A 20,369-nucleotide genomic window follows, 5' to 3' on the forward strand; every position below is an offset into this window, starting at 1 on the left:
ATATATCTGTAAGGATTGAAGATAAGAATGGTTCATAATATCAAAGGATATAAAATACATCACTCAATATATTAACGTAACTATTTATTAATAATTTAGTTTTAGAATTTACTATAATATCAGTTTCAGATTCATCTTGTTTTAAAGGGATTCATAACTATTGATAATAATAATTTTATTTAATTTGCCAATTCCCCAGCCCTATGAGATGTACCAGTGGACGCACACGGAGCAGCCGACGACATCGCTGCCCCTGACCCCAGGGAAACTGGACAAGGTGGCGGCCTGGCCCTTCTCCAGCACACCGTCCGGGATCCGAGCCCTGGAGTCGGCATCCTTGGCCTCCCTGGGCGCAGGTGCAGCGGGGGGGTCGTTGGCCACCGTTGCCACTGCATCCACGGCATCCTCGGACAACCAGAAGACCCTGCAGCAGATCCTCAAGAAGCGTCTGCTCAACTGCTCCACCTTGGCCGAGGTTCATGCGGTGGTCAATGAACTGCTGAGCAGTGTGGACGAACCACCGCGTCGTCCCTCGAAGAGATGTGTGAATCTCACCGATCTGTTGAACGCCAGTGAGGCGACGGTATATGAATACAATAAATCGGGCTTGGAGGGTGGCTTGAAGAGTTTCACGGACGCGGAAACTCAAACGGAAAGGGAGGATTGCGATGGCACCTGCCAATGCGGGCAGTCCTCAAAGAAACTCAATGCTGATGGGGAAAGCGCAAGGGAAATTGAGGAAAATAAGGAAAAGGCACCGGCCATGGCGCCACCTCCTCCTCCCCCACCTCCTCCGCCGCCACCCGTCTTTGCAGTTCCTGCTCCCCCGCCTCCGCCTCCTCCTCCGCCCCTTGCCAACTGTGGTGCACCACCACCTCCGCCACCACCTCCCCCCGGCAGTGGCAATGCCCCGCCCCCGCCACCACCAGCGCCTATGGAAGGAGGCGGGGCGGCACCCCCTCCACCGCCGCCCATGAGTGCCTCCTCCTCGAAGACACCGATCTCCCCCGCCCCTCTTCCCGACCCCGCCGAAGGCAACTGGTTCCATCGCACAAATAGTAAGTATAAAATTAATATTTAAAAAAAATGTACTTGATTTTACAAAAAGAAAAAAAAGAACGATTTTTCCATATTTTAAATGTTTAAGTAATCAATCCCATTTCTTTGTAAAATATACTTTTTTATAGATTTAATTTAAACAGAGTTTTTCTGTTATAGAGCATCCCTGAAAAAGGACAGATATGACAGTCCTGTTATAAATAGTTCAATAAAACTAAAACTAAAAATCCAACAAGTGAAAGACTATTAAAAACTTATTTTTTTCTTAAAGTTTATTAGTTTATTTAGTTTACAATGAAATCTAAAATTACATTTCATTTTACAAACTAGAAAAAAAAAATTTGAATGTGAAATTAAATATAAATTCTTAAAATATCAGGGGTAAATGATTTCCTTGTTCCCTTGACCAATATTATTTGGGACAATGTTAAGTGTAAGAATGAAATTATGGACCTTATTATAATTTTAATCAATCATTTCTTCCAGCGATGCGCAAGAGCGCCGTTAACCCGCCGAAGCCCATGCGTCCCTTATATTGGACGCGGATCGTGACGAGTGCCCCGCCCGCGCCACGCCCCCCCTCGGTGGCCAATTCCACGGATAGCACGGAAAACAGCGGGAGCTCTCCCGACGAGCCTCCGGCTGCGAATGGCGGAGAGGCCACGCCCACTGCCCCGCCGCCCACCAAGGAAATCTGGACGGAGATCGAGGAGACGCCGCTGGACAATATCGATGAGTTTACGGAGCTGTTTTCCCGCCAAGCCATGGCCCCGGTCAGCAAGCCCAAGGAGCTGAAGGTCAAGCGGGCCAAGTCGATCAAAGTTCTCGATCCGGAGAGATCCCGGAATGTGGGCATCATCTGGAGGAGCCTGCACGTCCCGTCCAGCGAAATCGAGCATGCTATTTACCACATAGACACGTCGGTCGTGAGTTTGGAGCAGTTGCAGCACATGAGCAACATTCAGGCGTCGGAGGATGAGCTGCAGCGGATCAGGGAGGCGGCCGGCGGAGATATACCCCTCGATCATCCCGAGCAGTTCCTCCTGGACATATCCCTGATTTCCATGGCCAGCGAGCGGATTTCCTGCATTGTCTTTCAGGCGGAATTCGAGGAGTCCGTGACTTTGTTGGCGCGAAAGTTAGAGACTGTAGCCCAGCTCTCACAGCAGCTGATCGAAAGCGAGGATCTGAAGCGGGTCTTCTCGATAATCCTGACCCTGGGAAACTACATGAACGGGGGAAATCGACAGCGGGGCCAGGCCGACGGCTTCAACCTGGATATTCTGGGCAAGCTGAAGGACGTCAAGTCCAAGGAATCGCACACCACCCTGCTGCATTTCATAGTTCGCACCTACATTGCGCAGAGGAGAAAGGAGGGAGTGCATCCGCTGGAGATCCGATTGCCGATTCCCGAGCCGGCGGACGTGGAGAGAGCCGCCCAAATGGATTTCGAGGAGGTGCAGCAGCAGATCTTCGATCTCAACAAGAAGTTCTTGGGTGAGTTTTCAAGAGCCGATTCGTTTTTGTTGGGTTCTTAAAGTATGCTTTAAAATAACAGTCTTTACCTAACGATCTTTTGGATTTAAAATATAAGAAACCTTTATAATGAGGTTAGCTTATTTTCTTCAAAAACTAGGATTTCCAAATGATCTCTAGAAAAAAGCTGTACTAATATTGAAGTGTTCATTAAGCTTGGAAAACCTATCCTTGAATTTTCTTTAATATTTTAATAATCCATAATATTCCCCCTCTTAGGTTGCAAGAGGACGACCGCCAAAGTTCTGGCCGCTTCCCGACCTGAAATTATGGAGCCCTTCAAGTCCAAAATGGAGGAGTTCATGGAGGGGGCGGACAAATCGATGGCGAAGCTCCACCAATCGCTCGAGGAGTGTCGCGAGCTGTTCCTGGAGACCATGCGATTCTACCACTTTTCGCCCAAGGCCTGCACTCTAACTTTGGCCCAGTGCACACCCGATCAATTTTTCGAGTACTGGACTAATTTCACCAATGATTTCAAGGATATCTGGAAGAAGGAGGTCACCAGTCTCTTGAACGAACTGTAAGTAAATCAAGGAATCTACCTCCTAACCAAGTTATTAAATATTGTCTTCCCTTCCAGGATGAAGAAATCAAAGCAGGCCCAAATAGAGTCCCGTCGCAACGTCTCCACCAAGGTGGAAAAGTCCGGACGGATTTCCCTCAAGGAGCGCATGCTGCTGAGGCGCAGCAAAAACTAGTTAGTTACATAGCTCTAAGCAACGCGATAGCATATATTTTTATTTCTAGTTGCTTTTTATTACATATTGCTAAGAAAATTTCTCGTTAAATGGATTCATTCTCCACTAGTTGTTAAGTTACAAAATTGTATAAAAACTTTAAACGCAGGCGTGGCTCTCAAAATAAAATGTCCTCTTGCTATTGTGATCGTACTTTTACTGAAGTTGAATTGGTATGGTAATTGAATCAGGTAATCAGTTAACTACATAATTATAATCTTAGGATTTTTTATTTTGTACAAATTATGGTTTTTAAATATAATCATTTAAGTATTCATTGAATTAATTCAATTCCTTTTTGAAAAATTTAAAACAGCATTTCAGCTTGAACCACGCGCGCAGTTTTACAACACTGATTTTAAATCGTAAGCGATAGGTATCGTTTGGATTTCTATCGTTCGTACCGATAGACGATAGGCCGTGTTCGCAGTCTGGCAGCCCTGCAAAAACAGCTGACTAAATTGTACACAAAAAATTATCGATATCAGGCGTGAAGTGCCAAAATAAAACAAATTTTGTCAACAAAACTGGGAAAATTTCGCAGATTTCGCAGATAACCCTTTACAATATGCACCGATCCCATCCGAGCATTAGTCGCCGCAAGCACCTGATGAAGGAGATGATGGAGGACGACTACGCGCTGCCCACGGAGAACCAGCAGATCGCGCGGGTCCTCAGCAGCCGGGGAAACAATCTCCACGAGGTGGAAACGGCGAAGGTCGAGGAAAACTTCCTGGGTGAGTGCGGGAAAGTCCTGGGAAAACCCTCTTCTACTCTTTCGTAAGGCTTAAACCAACATTTCACTGCCTTATTTTAGATTTGAAGAAGTTCCGCCTTAAAACCCAATAAAAACATTTATATTTCTAGCACACAATATAAGTTTATTTGTAATTTAATTTATATTTATCCACTTCATTTCTAAAATAACTACAATATCTAAAAGTTATGTTGCCAAGGAGATTGCAATTTCTAAAACCAACAATGAAAGTATCTTCAAAATCTAACATTTCTTTGCAAATCTCCCTGAGATGTAAATGTTAATTTAACCACTTAATCTTGGAATTATAGGGTCCCTCCTTTAAAATTGAGGACTTAATATTCATCATCTGCTTGACAAATAAAGTTTCTACTACTGTAACAAGGTACATATACCATTTCATAACTTGTAGTTAAGACAACGCACCTCTCCGTATCATTGTTGATTAGTGGTTCATTCGAACGCCAATTAAAATAGGGAGCTGGCTTACCAGAAGCCAAGGACACGTGGTCGTACTTCTTAGACAGACAGTTAATTCCCAGCCAGATGGATAAAGAAGATATTTTAGGTTGCATTAAAAGCATCTCATCTTGGTTTTTAAAAGTCGCCAGGTGACCCCCCATTTCACGACATTGGTTCGCCGCAGCAAACCAATTTAGCGTAATATTTTGTTCGTAATAGAAATATCTAGTACCTATTAGCTCAAACTTTGGCGGAGGGGTTTTTTCCGTCGTCACTGCCTTGGGCTGCAGTGATGTATGGCTTGTCAGGATCTCGTTGATGGCTGCCAATTGGCTGTCTAGCCTGCCCAGTCGGTCCTCGAAGTCCTTGGATAAGATCTGCTGCTGGTTTTGCATCCCGGTTACGGTTTCCTGCAGTCCAGACAGCTGTGCCTTTACCTGGTTCTGGTCCGCCCTGGTGCCGTTCGCTATAATCGCCTTACAGGTGTTCCACTGATCCTGGTTGGCAGCAATGAAATCCATCATTGACCTCATACTAGAGAAGCAGTATCCGTTACAGCGGGCTTGCAAGTCCTCCGATTGACTCACACTTTTCGGTATACCTGCCAGAGATCTATTGCGATCCCCAACAATCAGCACTAGGAGCAGGTTGATTGTCAATTTAAACATTTTCGTTCTTATTTAATAAACCGTAAATGCGAGTAGGACCAGCTTAAAAACGCTTCTGCAGTTCTGAGGCTTAGCGGCCTGACTTTTATATGCATGCGTCTTATCATATGTGCTCAGAACCTTTGAAACCTTTAGCACAATATATTATATTTAATTGGACCATAGAGAATGCTGAGAATTCCGTTTTGATAATAAGCAATGACTAATCCTAATTCTGATAAGAATCTGGGAATAAAAATTCATATACAGAAGTAATAGTACATTGCATGATTTGCAAGGAGAATATAAATATTTTAAATTAGAAAAAAAGGAAAGCTTATTATATTTTTTTTTTATACCCGTTACTCGTAGTGGTAGTGGAGCACGACTAGCCAAGTCGATCTAACCAAGTCTAGGGTTGCGATTTTTGATTTAGACTTCTTAGCATCGTGCGCAGCGCAAGTTTTATACGCCCACAATCCTCTCAAACCTGTGGTGGTCACAAAATGAATGTCAGAATAAAATTGTAACTGAAATGTAATGTCGAATGTCGTAAATACGTTAAATACGTTTTACTCTTCCAGTTTATATTAAATGTGACTCAGATCATCTTGAAACATCAACTTGTAATTGTAAAATGATATAGCATTACGACTTTTTACTCTTCCAGTTTCAATGCCCAATAAATTCCGCAAGAGCATGTGGGTGAAAAGGGGCGACTTCCTTCTGATCGAACCGATCGAAGAGGGCGATAAGGTCAAAGCCGAGATATGCAAAATACTCACGCCTGAACATGTCAAGGAATACACAAAAGCTGGAGTTTGGCCGGACAAGTTCACCAAGAAACCTGCCCAGAAGGAATCATCTAACCAAAATGAAGACGACTCTGATTTCGAAGATGATCTTTTGCCTAATACCAACCGTCCTGTAAACCAGGAATCCTCCGATGAAGAGGAGGACGAGGAAACATCCAGCGACGAAGACTGAAATTCCTTGTTATAAAGTACAAAAATGCACCCACGTAGTTAAGATTTTTATAAAAATAAAAAAGCTTTGTTAAGAAATAATCAAAAACTGTTGATGCTAATCTCATTTTTTAAAAAGGAATAACTCAAGCGTTTTTAACTTCCCAAAATCAAAAAAATTAGCTTTTGTGTTTTACAAAAATTTGTATTTACGATTTTTTCATGAGTTTCTTTAGTCTCTCACCATCACTACTTCTCAAGAATGTAACAAAAAATTGTGTTTGTGGAGGCTGCTGCTACTTGAAGGTTCCTGTAACCGATCTAAAAATGGTTGCAAAAGCTACACAAATGCCTACTACAGGAGGAATTAATAAGCGCTGAGATCGATCCTTAAAGCGTTTAAACTCCTCATTTATTAACTGGGATTTTTCATGCTTCTTTTTCGAGGTGAGCCGAGTCGTCGGTCTCCTTGAGGCCATCGACATCGTTCAGTTCATCGATTTTGGGGCAAGCGAGCGATTCGTGCTTTGTTTCCAGGGCCAAAGTCGAAGGTCTGGTTTTGGTGAAGGGGAAGTTGGTGAGATCCTCGATTTGCGGTGTGTGTACGGCTATCAGGTCCGTCTGAGTGGAGCTGCAGTCGATGATCTCGGCCTGCTTCTTAATAGCGTCCTGTGGCAGATTGCACACCATCGTGAGGCAATTGACAATGGTTCCGATCGAGCTCTGCAGCATCTGAACCTGATCGGTGAGCATGGTGCACCTTTTGGCCAAGTCATTGACCACGGCGGCGGAGTTCTGATCGAGACTCAGGTGACCAGAGCCCCCGCCGTTGGCGTCCTCGCCCTGATCCGTGGGCTTGGGATCCACCTCCATGGTGGACACCTTCTTCCACAGCGCATTGATGGCCTGCATCTGCAGCTGCTGGATCTTGCGCTCGTTCTCGAGCTGGGCCTTGGTCAATAGCATGTCCTTGCCGAGTTGTCTGGGGAATGAGAAAGGCAGGTCATGTTGAAACTAAATATACCGGAATGTGGACCACCTACTCGATATACTCCTGTGTGCGTCGTCGCTGCAATCGCTCGGCTATGTCCTTGTTGGTCTTCTTGCGCGTATGATAGCCCCGCCACATCTTTTGAATGGTAACGGCCGAGGACTCCGTCACGTGCTCGATCAACCGATCCTCGCAGTTCAGGCTGTTGTCCACCTGCTGCTGCTTCACTTGCTCTTGCTGGTGCATCTGCATCTGCTGCTTTTGGGCAGCCATCTTCCGGATTGCCCTCAGTTTCTCGATGTTGATCTGCTCGCCGTCGTCGTCGGTGCTAAAGCCACCGGAGTCCACCATTACTCCGGATGCCTGAAGCTTCTCCTGCTGCTGCTGCTGGTGCTGCATTTTATCGCCGCTAGATTTGGTGGCCATCCTCCGTGGACTGCTCGTGGGACTCTGGTTCCTCTTCAGCTGCGGACTTCGCACTCTCGGCAAGTTCAGTTTGTTGTCTGTACAGCAAAAAAGTCATTAATAAGTTAGGATGTGTCGTATTGGAGTCTTGACTATGTACTACTGGCCACCTTTGTTCTTGTTGACCTTGGTCTTGTGCAGCTGCGAGTTGAGAGCGGTGACCGTAACTCTTTGGGCCACGGCGGCGGGACAGACGTCCGGACTCATTAGGGTTTCCGGAACAGGGACCATCTTTGAGGCAGCTGCCAATGGGCCTCCAGATGGAGTTTGACTGACGAACGTTTGATCTGTGGAATGAAGGGCACTTTAAAAAGTTACTTGCAATAAAAATCTGATTTTAAAGTCTTGTTTCTAAAATCTCTAGCCATGGCTCACTGCTAGTTTCTCAAATGGTCTCACCGTTGTAAGGATTTGGGGTTATATTCCTAGGCGTGGACTCCGTGGAGTTGTAGGTCTTGGTGGTCACGCTGCTGGACATACCGCTGCCGGCCAGCGAGAAGCCCTCACCATCGTTCTTGATGTTCTCGATCAGCGAGATGCTCATCTGCAGCGAGTGGTTCGCAGATCCATTGTCTCCAACGATGCTGTTGTTGCCGCTGTTGCCGTGGTAGCTATTCGCCATGGACTCCGGCGATCCCTGGCGGCCACTCAAACGGGAGACTGAGTATAAACAGAGATTAGTCACATACAGACGGGTTAACAATAAGTGAAAAACTCACATCTGGGCGACTGAATGCGACTAGTGGGCTTCTTGCGATGGGACGAGGGCGAAGTGCTGGCGGAACTATTGGCATTATCCAAGATCTCCTCCTGCAACTGCCGCTGGTGGTGTTGCGCCTTGCTGAGGATCAAGCGCAGCTTCCTGTCGTTCTCATTTTCCAGGGCTTTACCCACCAGCGGGCACATGGAGCTCAGGTATTTGGCCAGGGCCGACTGCTCACCCACTCGAAACTGGCGACCACGACCCTGACTATAGAGCCACTCCGCCTTGAGGCTCTCGATGGGATCCACCACATAGCCGTCGATGTACTTCAGGCTCATGCACCAGTTCAAAACGAAGGGTCGGTAGTCAAAGCCACTGCAATTAAGAAGAATGAAGTTAGAACATTTCTATCCGAAAGCTCCCGCAGCTAACTCACTCTAAGCTGTTGGTCATGTTCACACAGGGATTGTCCGTGATGGAAATGCTCAGCAGATTGCTTAGATGAGACAGCGTGCAGATCTCGTTGAGATCATTGATGCCATTCTTCGCCAGCGTAAGGGTTTCCAGAGAGGTGGGCAAATACTTATCGCACTGCCTCAGATGCGTCAGGCGATTTCCGTGCAAATAGAGCTCCTTCAGGTTGCGCAAATAGGACACATCCGAAATGCTGCCAATGCTGTTCTCGGCCAGATTCAGCGACTCCAGACCGACATTCGTGTTCAGGTGTTCGATGGTCTTTATGTTGTTCCCCTCCAGATTCAGTACGCGAAGGTGGAGGCACTCCTTGAGGCCCTCGATGGAGAGAATGCCGTTGAAGGAGAGGTTCAGTTCACGAAGGCAGTGCAGCCGGCAGACGCCATACATCCGCAGCAGTTGGTTCCTGGCCAGGGAGAGCTGTGAATGCAAGATTTCAATTAAAATAGATATTTATTTTTGGTTGCTCTCTGGAAGTCACCGTTTCAATCTTGAGGTACGAGTCTATATTGTCAATCTTCTGCAGCTCGTTGTCATCCAGGATGAGCTGCCGGATGCTGTGCGCGTCGTCCTGCTTGGGCACCTTCTTCAGCTTCTGCTTAGACAAGTTCAGGATGTGCTTCTCCTCGCCGCTTTCGTCGCCTGTTTTGGGATAGCAAATATACGTCAAAGGTTAATCAATTATCATCATTTACTTTTGTAAACTGGTAAATCTTAAGGATCAGAGTTAAAAAAGATGTATTTCTTTACTGACTTGTTTTCTTAAAAGAAAGTCTTTGGTCTGAAAGTAGTTTTAGACTTTATATATGATGGATCAAAGTCCCTTGCAGAACAAAAAGCATACATATGAATACTGAAATATTTCTATAACTTGTTAATACGCAATATAAAACATAAAATTTTCAAAATCATCCTGGACTTCCAACTTTGCAACCTCGAATTGGAAAAGTGTCACATAACAGACGCTCCACTGTATACACAATGTTACAAAATTGATGACTTCATCGGGGGGCCGGACTTTTCAGGAGGATGAGGAGGAGGTTAGGGCGCAGGTGCGTCCTTTTCTGCCAGGACCCTTAACCCCCACAGCCCCCTTGGGCACAGGAGACCCCCACTCCCAAAAGTAGACTGCAAATTCCCATACAGTCCCCACAATACGATTCCCATTATCAAGTCCCATAAGAAATAAAGTATTATCCCCTAACTTCACATACAAGTCGGTTCTTACCACTCATTTTGCCGATTTGCAGGCCAAAAATTCCAGCACTTCTAACTTCCTGTTTTTAATAGCTCTTGGGCGAAAAATCAATGGGACACTTCTTTTTTTCTCGATGTGGTGCTCCTGATTCCTGAATTACCCAACGCGATTATTCCGATCCCGGGCCGTTCGCACGCTTCCGGTTTTATAATTCAGTCCATGCCATGGTCTTAAATTTAGTTTTTAATTTAGCGCCGTGTAATTCTATTCTTGTTTATTGTTATTATTTTATGACTATCGATAGTACGCTACGAGGCGTGATGCCGTCATCGGCGGCTTGATTGCTCAAGCTTATCGGTCCAATATCTATCGATTTCACCGCTTTGCCTATCGAATTGGCAGTAGCCCGCGTGTTTTGAACTTAAGAACAGCTGGGTACAAGAGCAATACCTTTTAGGTTTGGCACAGGTGGAAAGAGTATGCAAATCACAAAGATAATTAATAATAAGTCACTTTTTACAACTATCACACCATGAAATGGTGCCTTTTGTTTATTCACTTTCAATTTTTCTATATTCCATGGTGAAGAACTTAAACGATAATGGCATAACACAAGATACGATCCGATCATTTATCTAGGACTTCAGAACGAGCGCCCCTTGACTAACCAGGATGCAATCTGCTGGGTTAGAGGGATAAGGACGATCGGAGTTAAGAAACTTTATTGGGTGCAGACAATTCCAAAGTGAGTTTGAACGGGATGCGGGCGTTGCAATGAGCCGGGAACGGAAACGGAAATGGAAGTGGCGGTGGAGGTGGGAGCGGGAGTAGTGATGCTGATTTCGATGTGGATCGTCGATCGTCAGTTGTGGTTTCAGGACTTGATCTCGATGCAGGCGTCCGGACTCGGCACCACCACCTCGCCGTTGTCCACCGCGGCGGGCTTGAGCATGGCCATCGTGACGGTGCCGTCCAGGACCTCATCTTTGCGCACGTGCAACATATCGATCTCGGTAAGTGCCACATTTGGTTCCTAGATAAGAAATATGACTTGAAATTGGACTGCAGAAGCGGTACGGAAAGGGAAATGCATTGAATTGATCGTTCACCTTCTCCATGGCGGCGTCCGAGACCTGCAGGTGGTACTTGTCCCGGCAGTAGCGCGACAGCAGGGCAATGCCCATCTCCCGGTTCTTGGCGTACTTCGTCTCCCAGGCGTCCAGCAGGCGATTGTAGTAGCGGGCGTTCTCGACGTACCGCAGATAGACATGGGTGTTGGCGGTGGGGAAGATCCGCTCCAGCGGCTGGCACCGGGCCAGCTCATCCTCGGCGACGATCAGGCAGCGCACGTCGTCCGGCAGCAGGTTGTCCAGTATGGTGTCCACGTACTCCTCGCGGAACTCGATGCTCCGGTTGGTGTACTGGTTGTGCTTGCGCACCTCCTCCGCCGTCAGGCAGGTGGTGAAGATGCGCTTGTCGTGGCACAGCGGACCAGCCAGATTCAGCTCCTCCAGGATCTCCGTCTGCTGGCGCTCGTTCAGCTTCGGCGGCACCTGATAGAGGGCTGTATTCAGCACGGCCTGTATGAGCGGGCCCTTCACATGCAGATCTAGGGGCAGCTCCGAGTGCAGCGAGGGCGATATGTTGATCTCCAGCAGCCAGGGCACCAGGTTCTCATCCAGGAGCACGTCGAAGCCGAACAGCTCGAAGCAGTTGTAGCGGAAGTTCACATTCTGCCGGTACATGCGATTCAATCCCGACTCCCCGCTCACGATGCCCTTGATCACCAGGTTCCGCAGGGTGGCCCACAAGCGCTTGGTGTTCACGCCGCGGTTCTCCAGGCAGGACCACAGCGACTGGAGGGTCCACTTGTGACCCTGGCAGGCATTGAAGTCCTCGTTCTTCGCGTAGTTCTGCGAGAACTTGTTGATGCTGTAGTTGGTCAGGTGCATGCAGCGCTCGTCGAGATTGCTCAGCTCCGAGCTGTACTTCACGGACGCGAAGCGCGCCAGGCCATCCTTGTACATATAGATGCGGAGCGGGTTGATAGAGGTCAGCACGACGTACAGCCGCATATCGAACTTGTTGTCGTTGATCAGCAGCGGTCGTTCAATGTATCTGCAAGGGAGGAGGAGGAAGTCTCTTAAGAACGAGCCTATGAAGGGCAGGATTGGAGGACCTACTTCTGAACCACCAGCGGACGGTCCTTGGGGAACTGACTCCACTTGTTCACGATCCGTATGCCCGTACCCCGGGCACTCGCCGGCGGCTTAACAATCCACTTCGTCAGCTTCGAGGCGTTCTTGGGCCACACCTGGCGCAGACTCTCCAGGTCATCAGGCATTATGTAGGATCTGTTGGAGGAACAAGGGAAATTGAAAAGGTCTAAGTATCATACAAGAGAATAGATATTTCAAATTCTGGAGATCTACAAATGGCTCAGACTCTTATCCTAGTATCATCCTATTCTAAGTTACATGTGATAAACCCCTCTCAGCTCTCACTTTTGCATAAAGCCGAACTCCTTCTTGCCGAATTTCTTCATATTGTTATAGATGCTGCGCCACATGGTGTCTTTGCGTCCAATGCGGAACGAGCCGGGTATGTGGTTGTACTTCTGGTGCGATCGGATGGTCCGGAAACCGGGGCTCTTCATGTGCTTCTCCCACACGGCCATCCAGTCGGTAGTGTCTGCAAGGGAATATGGGATTAGACAAGGTAGACAGGGGACAACCACCACTCGTGGACCTACTCTTGATGATGCGGAAGCCCGAGTTGAGCACCACTCGCTTGACAATCTTGGGCATCACGGGACTGAGCTTCCATTTGAGCACTCGATGCAGGGCTGCCGGCATCGGAGGACCCTTGTCCGCGTGCGAGGTGAAGTTCAGGTACGGCGGCACGTGCGGGAAGAGGCTGGGCGAGAGGATGGCCTCCGGACGGAAGTAGACCGACGCCTCCGAGTCCGTGGTGGCCACCGACTCCTTCGACGGCGTCTTCTCCGGCAGCAGGCGAGTATGCTTGCTCTGGCGCGTCTCCGTGTTGTCCTCCTCCAGGAAGAACGGCGTGCCCACGTACTCCTCCTCCGAGTCCGAGTCGTCGTAGTTGTTGATGTCGTCGATGGCTAAAAGGGTATCGAAGGTTATGTTTATTAGAGGCTCTGTAGAATTCGCGATCTTAAGATGGTTCCTGGTGGAACTCTAAAGAATTCGCTGGCTTTAAGGCAGCACTTTCTCACCTGCACAGGGATCGTCCTCATGCCTCCGGTCGTGGTCGTGCCCGGCTCCCTTGTTCAGGGAGACTCCCACGTACGGTGAGCTGTGATCTCCGGCGGAAATCCGCTGGCTGTGGAACGGCTGCTGGCTGTTCTGGGGCGCATGGGCGTAGAGGGAGGCATAGAGACTCGTCTCCAGGGCGCTGACCGCCGACTTGGTCAGCCCGTTCTGGGTGAGCAGCCTGCTCTTCTCCTCCTGCTGCTGGGCACTCAGCATGCTGCTGCCGTGGAACGAGTTCACCACGATCTTGCTGGGCGGCGATGGCTTGAGGGTCTGGGTGCTCGGGCAGGACAAGCTGTTCGGGGCCACCTTGGCCTGGCTGGGCGGACTGAGGCTGGAGCGCTTGGGTCCCGAGTTCTTCACGAACGCCTCCTCCCTTGCGCGCTTCAAAAGCATCTGGTTGGTTAGTGGGGCGGAAGCGGAAACGCATAACATGGAACACGCAGGCGGAAAGGGCGACACAGAAAATAGGGATCAGGAGAGGATCAGGAGATATACAGACAGATCAGGATATTTTGAAAAGTCCTTGATCAGATGGACACAAGCAAAAACTACGTACATTAGTACATCTATTTCGCCTCTGTTAGGTACTTTTACTTAAAAAAAAATGCGTTCGTATTGAAAAGCTAATGAGGTATTATAATATTTATGAAGGCTATGCAGAGAGAACTTATATATTGGCGGGCGCCGAATAAACGAAGAAACCAAGAAATGCGCTAAAATAATAAAGTAAAATTGGTAGACAAAAAAAAAGGTATTTGGATAGTTAATACTATTTTCATTTAAGAAACTTAAAATATATGTATCGTATTTAATGCTAGGGTAATTGAATTAAAAACTTGTTTTCAGTAAATTGGTTAATTTATAAAAATTCTAAACTAATAATGTTAGAGGAGTTTCAATACTTTATATACGGTTTTTTTTTACAGGTTAAACTCAAGTTTCTATAATATTAAAGATTCCTTCAGTTAGTTTTTCATTTTATAAATAAGGTTGATTTCTGGTAACCTAGTTATTAAATTCATGCAAAAAACAAACTACATAAAAGTTCGCAAACGTTTCCTTTTGGTGGCCACTTTGATGTGGACAAATAAATTCCGCTCACCTGGACTTTCTTGTAGGGCTCTGATTGGAGCACGCTGTTGGCCACGATGGGCGAGGCACTTGAGGCCATCGAGGCGACCTTGGGCTGGGAGTTGTTGGGCGGTGATCCCCGGATGACAATGCGTTGCCCGGCGACCTTGGAGGCTCCTCCTCCTCCGCCTAGCGCGGCCACCTTTTCCGGCGTCAGGCGTTTTCGCGGCGATGGCGGTGACCTCGGTTTGGGCGGCGAGGAGCGTGCGGAGGCGGAAACGGAAGCGGCCGATGCACCTGCACCGGAAGTCGATCCTCCACCGGCCGAGCTGCGATGCTGCGGAGCGCCGGACTGGATGATCCTGCCCTGATTTCGATTCGGGGCGGCCAGGTGCGGCTGCAGGTGGTGCGCCGAGGCGGGCACGTGGTTGTGGTGGGCCAGCTTCTTGCACATAACCATCTTGTCCTTGTAAATCTCCACCTCCTCCAGCCAGGACTCGTGGAAGTCGAGGATCTCGATGCCCTTGCCGCTGCGCTGGTGGGCCTGGTTGTGGTGGTTCTGGTTGTTGTTCCGTCCCGTCAAACTGTGGTTCTCCTTGGCGGCAGTTCCCGATCGGGCCGACGTCGTCCTCTTCTCGGTCATCTGAGCCATATTGAGTTCACAGGTAATTTGGATAACTGCAAGGGGAAGAGTGCGGAGTGTGATTAGGGTACGGCTATCTTTGCATAATATGTTCCCCTCTTCAGGATGCACTTTTTTGATGAGAAACTCCATCTTTATACAATTAAATTATTGTTTAGTGATTTATTGAGTTTTGGTTCATTTTTTTGAATAATTTAAATACCTATTTACAATTAAATTTGTTTGCTTTGTATATTTAAATGGTTTCTTTAAAACACTTATTTATTTGCTTTACGTTGAGTTTTTTATTTATAGTTTTTGACATTTAGTTTTATTTTTTATATATTGTAAACACATTCAATTAAAAAAAAAAAATTCCAAACATTTATAGCTCTTAAAATTTGTAATTTATACAATATTTCTTTTATTACTTTTTGTTCACCAATTATAATTTATTTTCTCTATTTTTCTGAGCACTTAAGTTGATAAATTCTTGAATTCCTCTTTACTTCACTTGAATTAGGAGCACTGTTTGTGTGTCGTGTTCGTCGGATTTCGAAAGTGGGTTTTCCGAATGGGTTCAAGGTGGTCGGTTTATTTTTTTGGGTGGTGCAGGTTATTACTTCACCACTCGGGCGGTGTTTGTGTGCGCGGCGGCGTGTCAATGGCTGGCTATTTTAAAAAACTCATGGCACGGCACCAAGATCATCCAAGAAAAAAACAAAAAAAAGTGAAAAATACAGAATGCGGGGCACACTTCGTTCATCGATCGCCAATCGATCAATAACAAAGAAATGCGTGCCAAAAAGAGGAGCGGACGAAAATAAACAAGACTTTCGCCTTCAATGAAAGCGCAAGGGAAATTCAAAAAGAACTTGGCGCGAAAAGTGCATTTATCGTTATCGTTCTTGTTGTTCTTCTCTACAGCCGGCTTTTTGTGCAGTGGTGTGCGTGTGCATGAGAGCGGCTTTGCGTGTGTGTGTGTGCAGACTCACCTTAATATTTTTTTATTACATGCGCACAACGAATTTTGTTCAATTACACAAACAAACCGAGAATTAATAGACAGTTATCGCCCCGAGGACTCGATCTGAAAATTGTTCTTCTATATTTAGTAGGGTGGTTCGATTTGGGAGCCTACAGAACGTAGTCTTTAGGAGGGTTTGTTTCGCTCCTTTTGGCCCCACGAGTTTGTCTAGCATCATTGCTTGGAACCGTTTATAGTTTACGCCCCCACAAACGACCTAAAAACACCGACCCACCCTAATATTTATATATTTCACTCGACATGCCAGCTGCATGTCACTTTTGTCCAGCAGGAAGTGACCGAAGCTCCGGTTGGCGGTCAGCAGCTGACTGACTTCGACTCGCCGGCAGGAGGAGTGGTGCCGATAAATTGGGTCATCCTTCATCCGCAGGGGTGGGGGTATTTTTAGGCTTAGTAAGCAATAATATCACAGTTTTGTTATTAAAATATCAGCTTGTGGATCTTGTGGTACCTTGTACCCAATTGTACCTGGTACTAATTTTTTTCAAAAATATTTTGTATCGATTATTGGTTGGTGCCACCAGATTTTTAAAATTGTAACTGCTTTTCAAATTATAAGCGGGAAAAATATTATTAAAAATACCCAGGACACCAACCACAGGCTTGAGTCTGCATCTCCAATTTTGGAGAATTCCATCTAGGACTTGATCCTTTTATCGATAGCCAGCGGGGACTCGAACCATTTATCAAAAATAAAAAGTGCTGCCCATTTGTGGCGGTCAATTCAAAAGCATCATTATTTTATTGGTTCTTTTTCTTATAAGAGAATTATTTAATACAAAGATAATATGGAAAGATTTCGAGCAGAAATATTTGAGAAACTGGATCGAACGCAAGTTTTTAACCAAATAGACCAAAGGATGAGAAAGACACTTTACAAAAGCCAACACAAAAATGTTGGGTGTTAAAGAACAGTATAATAACACAATATAAAAGGTCCACAATATAAATTTCACCTAAACTAAAATTATATTTCACAATATTTGGCATAGGGTTCAACCTGATCTCGAAAAGTGATCTGGGCTATGTACTAAAAAGTCGTTTTCCCAATAGCGATTTTTGAAATATAATTTTCAAATAAATTTAAAATTACTAATTAATTATCTCATTACCAACAGAACAAAGTAATAAGGTGATTAATTAATAGGCCATAAAATGTAATTAAGAAGTTCACGTTCGGGACCTGGAGATTAACTGGTCATCAAACAGTTTGACATAAATCAGGCATCTGGTCAGCGGTTCCTCTACCTAAACTACAAAATTGAACATAAAAGGAGACCTACATGAAAGCGGAACGAATGCTGTGATCAAATGCCGCAGTTGGCCAATGATGAAGCCATCAACGTTTCAGTTTATACACCTCTTTGCCAGCGGAACGGGCGGCCTTTATTGAATTTGATGGCTGCGCAGCAGTTCGAAGTGATTTATCGCAGATCCTGCGGCAAATGGAGAAGGAACACACAGAGACCCGCATCCACAAGATACGAATCCGAGTCCGAGCCCGTCGATAAGTTGTGGCGGTCTTTAAACGGCCCTCGAGGCGGCTCATCACCACCATCGTTACCGCCTACAAGACGTCAACACCCGATGGTCAGCGAATAACCGAAGGAAACTGAAACTGCACTGTAGAAAATAATAATACAAATGGAAACAAAATCTGAAATAACTAAATTATAAATAAATATGTCAACTTTTAACTATATGCTTCCTAAAATATATTAAAGTTGTCTCACCGTACTTTTGATTTTACTTTTATAGGTGTCTTAATGTATGCAGTAAAAAATAGCATCGTCTCCTCAGTACAAATATTTAACTTGTTTTATTAAAACTTTATGGAATTGTACATTTTGAGCCACTTTATTATTCATCAAATATAACTAAAAGCATGTAAGAAACAGATATGGGTTTTTTACAGTGTTTAAATGGAATGGGATTTGAGGCTGAAGAAGGATGTCTGCACTGCGGCGATGATGAACTTATCTACATCTCGGGACATTAACGTGTTTGTTGTTTGGGCCTGTGTTTTGTCATTGGCTGGTCTCCGTTTTCAGGACGGGATACAGTGGCACTTTCGATGGTCCGATCAGATCGAAGATATGGCCCAAATGCACTTGTGTGGGCCATTTCTAAAGAGCCTTAAACAAGTAGCTTACACGGAAAGAAAACAAATATTTCCAGCTAATTGAGAGCTAAGATTGAATAGCATAGAAAACAAGTATTTAAAGGTAAGCCCCAGAAAACATGACTTACAAATCAGGAGATTATGATTTATTTTCTTTTTAAGCTGAAAAGTGATATGCTTTATTTTAACCAATTTGTGTTTGATCTCGGTCTTCAACATTAAGTAATTTTCAAAATTGTAATGTGTGTGTTTTCAAAATAATTTAAATAATTTAGCTCATGATATTTAATAATTCCTAATAGTAAAATCCTTAAAACCTTTGTATCCTTTGTTATCAGTATTTATTTTCTCTTAATTAAATCATCCAATTTATATTCCCAATTTCTCCCTGTACCAAAGTAGTTTATTAACTTCAGCTGCCCGTATTTGTTGTGTGATAAGCACGCCGCTTGTTTATAAAATATTATTAATTATTTAATCAAGGCGGAGCCGGCTGCTCAAGTTTAGGATTTCATCGTCGCCCACACCAGGAAAGGGAAAAGTATCGAGTTTCCCGAGGTAATGCAATTAATTTGCTCCTTGCACAATGCACACAATGCGAGAATAGAGGATCTGTAGGATTTTTATCCAACTAATTTGGGCCTATTCAGGGAACTGCGAGACGTACACATGTGGGCTTTGGAGACCCTAATCCTTTCACTAGAGATGTTTGCTTTCGGCACCTTTTGGTAAACATGAGATGGCTTGAAAAGGATTTGCGATCGGCCCCCGATGATTAGAGCTCAATTTACACACACCCAGCCGAAAAGGTGTGTGCAAAGATGGAATCGAAGAAATCGAGACGATTTATCATTCAATAGCGTATGGCACATATGGTTTCGGGATCTAATCCTGCAAAAAGAAGAAGGCGGAGGGACATGTGTTGCGCAATGGAAAAGGGTTTCCCAGATCACTTTTCCAAGGGGAGAGCCAGGAAAATTGGGGAGTCGCCCTAATATAATGAAGTTCAAACTCAGCTGATTTGATTTGAAAAGATCTGCTAACGCACAGAAAAGCAGATCCATTATCACATTACTATTTCAATTAGGCTCGCCATTTTAAACTATTTTTCACACTTTGGTGAGTACCACCATATATATTAATCTTTCTTAATAAATTCAAAGCGTTTTAAAGATATTTTATTTTGACCTTTTTTTTAGCCTGTTAGCAAGTTTTTATATTTTAATTTAACTTAATTTATATGTATGTTAATACATACAACATATTTGCTAATTGATCCCCCTTTTATGAACCACTTTTAATAATAAAACAACCAAAACGGACCTTTTAAATTTCAATATGCCCAATTCAATCAAGCCAATTTGTTACTTATAATAATAAAGATAGCCCATACTTGAAAATAAATTCTGAGAGCCCTCCAAAAGTTTCCACCGCCACTTAAAAATCTTCGATCTTGATTTTCAACTGCGTACAGTCAAAATGGAAGCCGTCTTTGATATTTCTCTTAATCGCCGGCTAAGTCAACGATTAATTTTACTGCTTATTTTGTTTTCACCCATTCGTAATAAAAATGCCATAAGCCGGCTCTGCGGCGAAAATAAAATGGAAAATTTATTGTCTATATATGGGGATTCTGTCTGGCCATCACGACAACCTTTGGCTTCTGCAAAAAAGCAAAAAGCCCGCTGAAGAAGATGCGAAATTTGCCGCCGCTTCTCTGACATTTTGCTGTCTTCTTTCAATTTCTGCTTTTTTACTCCGGTTTCTCGTTTGACGTTGATAATTTAGCAGAAGGTAACCGAAAAATTCAATATTTTGACAGCATTGTGTGTTGAGTTATAGAACAGAATTAATTTGCCACTCAATGCGGGTAGATAGAACATTAAGTAGGGGGAGAATTTAATAGGAAAGAAACCAGAAACCCAAGATTAAATTGTTAATGAGACAAATATGTTTGATTGAGAATGAATACAAAATAAGTTTTAGATATATGCACACTATACTTCTGATTTGTTAACAACAAGCTTGGAAACAAGATACAAAATGGTCAGATGTCAATAATTGAGATTAAAAAAAAGTAATGGATTTCATCTTTACTGATTCAATTGATTTATGTAAACTTGATAGTGCAAATTTGCACTTTTCATTTTCTCTCACATCGTAAATACTCTTAAGACGAAAAAGATACTTAAATAGTGTGGGTTATGTAAAAAAGATATATTAATTTTTTT

General features: G+C 44.8%; 4 protein-coding genes across 13 annotated transcripts in view; 2 read left to right on the forward strand and 2 right to left on the reverse strand.

Annotated features, from left to right (window-relative positions):
* capu (formin protein cappuccino) overlaps positions 1–3,488 on the forward strand; it is a 36,355-nt gene extending 32,867 nt beyond the window's left edge. For all 7 annotated transcript variants that reach the window (XM_036812864.3, XM_036812865.3, XM_036812867.3 and 4 more), the window contains 4 exons: positions 200–1,058; positions 1,546–2,556; positions 2,815–3,118; positions 3,179–3,488. In XM_036812864.3, the coding sequence (XP_036668759.2) occupies positions 200–1,058; positions 1,546–2,556; positions 2,815–3,118; positions 3,179–3,296 (2,292 nt within the window). In that variant the 3' untranslated portion in view covers positions 3,297–3,488. The remainder of the gene's footprint in view (positions 1–199; positions 1,059–1,545; positions 2,557–2,814; positions 3,119–3,178) is intronic.
* A 305-nt stretch (positions 3,489–3,793) lies between these two features.
* LOC108006120 (probable RNA-binding protein EIF1AD) lies at positions 3,794–6,275 on the forward strand. Its single transcript, XM_017069572.4, has 2 exons — positions 3,794–4,072; positions 5,872–6,275. The coding sequence occupies exons 1-2, from the start codon at positions 3,904–3,906 to the stop codon at positions 6,186–6,188; spliced, it is 486 nt and encodes a 161-aa protein (XP_016925061.2). The 5' UTR covers positions 3,794–3,903; the 3' UTR covers positions 6,189–6,275.
* A 75-nt stretch (positions 6,276–6,350) lies between these two features.
* Positions 6,351–10,298, reverse strand: Cep97 (centrosomal protein 97kDa). Its single transcript, XM_017089887.4, has 8 exons — positions 10,028–10,298; positions 9,281–9,441; positions 8,762–9,219; positions 8,342–8,700; positions 8,022–8,282; positions 7,733–7,909; positions 7,210–7,660; positions 6,351–7,148 (listed from the first exon to the last, which is right to left on the reverse strand). Exons 1-8 carry the CDS (start codon positions 10,032–10,034, stop codon positions 6,596–6,598), a joined length of 2,427 nt encoding a protein of 808 aa, XP_016945376.2. The 5' UTR covers positions 10,035–10,298; the 3' UTR covers positions 6,351–6,595.
* A 212-nt stretch (positions 10,299–10,510) lies between these two features.
* On the reverse strand, positions 10,511–16,350 carry TTLL4B (Tubulin tyrosine ligase-like 4B). 4 transcript variants are annotated; one of them, XM_017090351.4, is made up of 8 exons: positions 16,231–16,350; positions 14,378–15,024; positions 13,236–13,668; positions 12,750–13,121; positions 12,502–12,688; positions 12,181–12,351; positions 11,107–12,115; positions 10,511–11,030 (listed from the first exon to the last, which is right to left on the reverse strand). In XM_017090351.4, exons 2-8 carry the CDS (start codon positions 14,996–14,998, stop codon positions 10,872–10,874), a joined length of 2,952 nt encoding a protein of 983 aa, XP_016945840.2. In that variant the 5' UTR covers positions 14,999–15,024; positions 16,231–16,350; the 3' UTR covers positions 10,511–10,871. The 4 variants fall into 4 exon arrangements, with proteins under 4 accessions (XP_016945840.2, XP_016945841.2, XP_016945839.2 ...); XM_017090352.4 differs by having other exon boundaries at positions 13,236–13,656; positions 15,964–16,304; XM_017090350.4 differs by having other exon boundaries at positions 15,964–16,304.
* Between the last annotated feature and the right edge of the window lie 4,019 nt (positions 16,351–20,369).

This window comes from Drosophila suzukii, chromosome 2L (genome assembly GCF_043229965.1).
Source record: "Drosophila suzukii chromosome 2L, CBGP_Dsuzu_IsoJpt1.0, whole genome shotgun sequence".
NCBI classification, from domain to species: domain Eukaryota; kingdom Metazoa; phylum Arthropoda; class Insecta; order Diptera; family Drosophilidae; genus Drosophila; species Drosophila suzukii.

Coding starts and splice junctions, on each gene's coding strand:
- Cep97 (XM_017089887.4), bottom strand. Junction 9,220..9,280: donor CGTACCTCAAGATTGAAACG/GTGACTTCCAGA, acceptor TTGCATTCACAG/CTCTCCCTGGCCAGGAACCA. Junction 8,283..8,341: donor TCGCATTCAGTCGCCCAGAT/GTGAGTTTTTCA, acceptor GTTTATACTCAG/TCTCCCGTTTGAGTGGCCGC.
- LOC108006120 (XM_017069572.4), top strand. CDS start 3,904: ATGCACCGATCCCATCCGAGCATTAGTCGCCGCAAGCACCTGATGAAG. Junction 4,073..5,871: donor GGTCGAGGAAAACTTCCTGG/GTGAGTGCGGGA, acceptor TTACTCTTCCAG/TTTCAATGCCCAATAAATTC.
- TTLL4B (XM_017090351.4), bottom strand. CDS start 14,998: ATGGCTCAGATGACCGAGAAGAGGACGACGTCGGCCCGATCGGGAACT. Junction 13,122..13,235: donor TGAGGACGATCCCTGTGCAG/GTGAGAAAGTGC, acceptor ATACCCTTTTAG/CCATCGACGACATCAACAAC. Junction 12,116..12,180: donor CGTCCGCTGGTGGTTCAGAA/GTAGGTCCTCCA, acceptor CCTCCCTTGCAG/ATACATTGAACGACCGCTGC.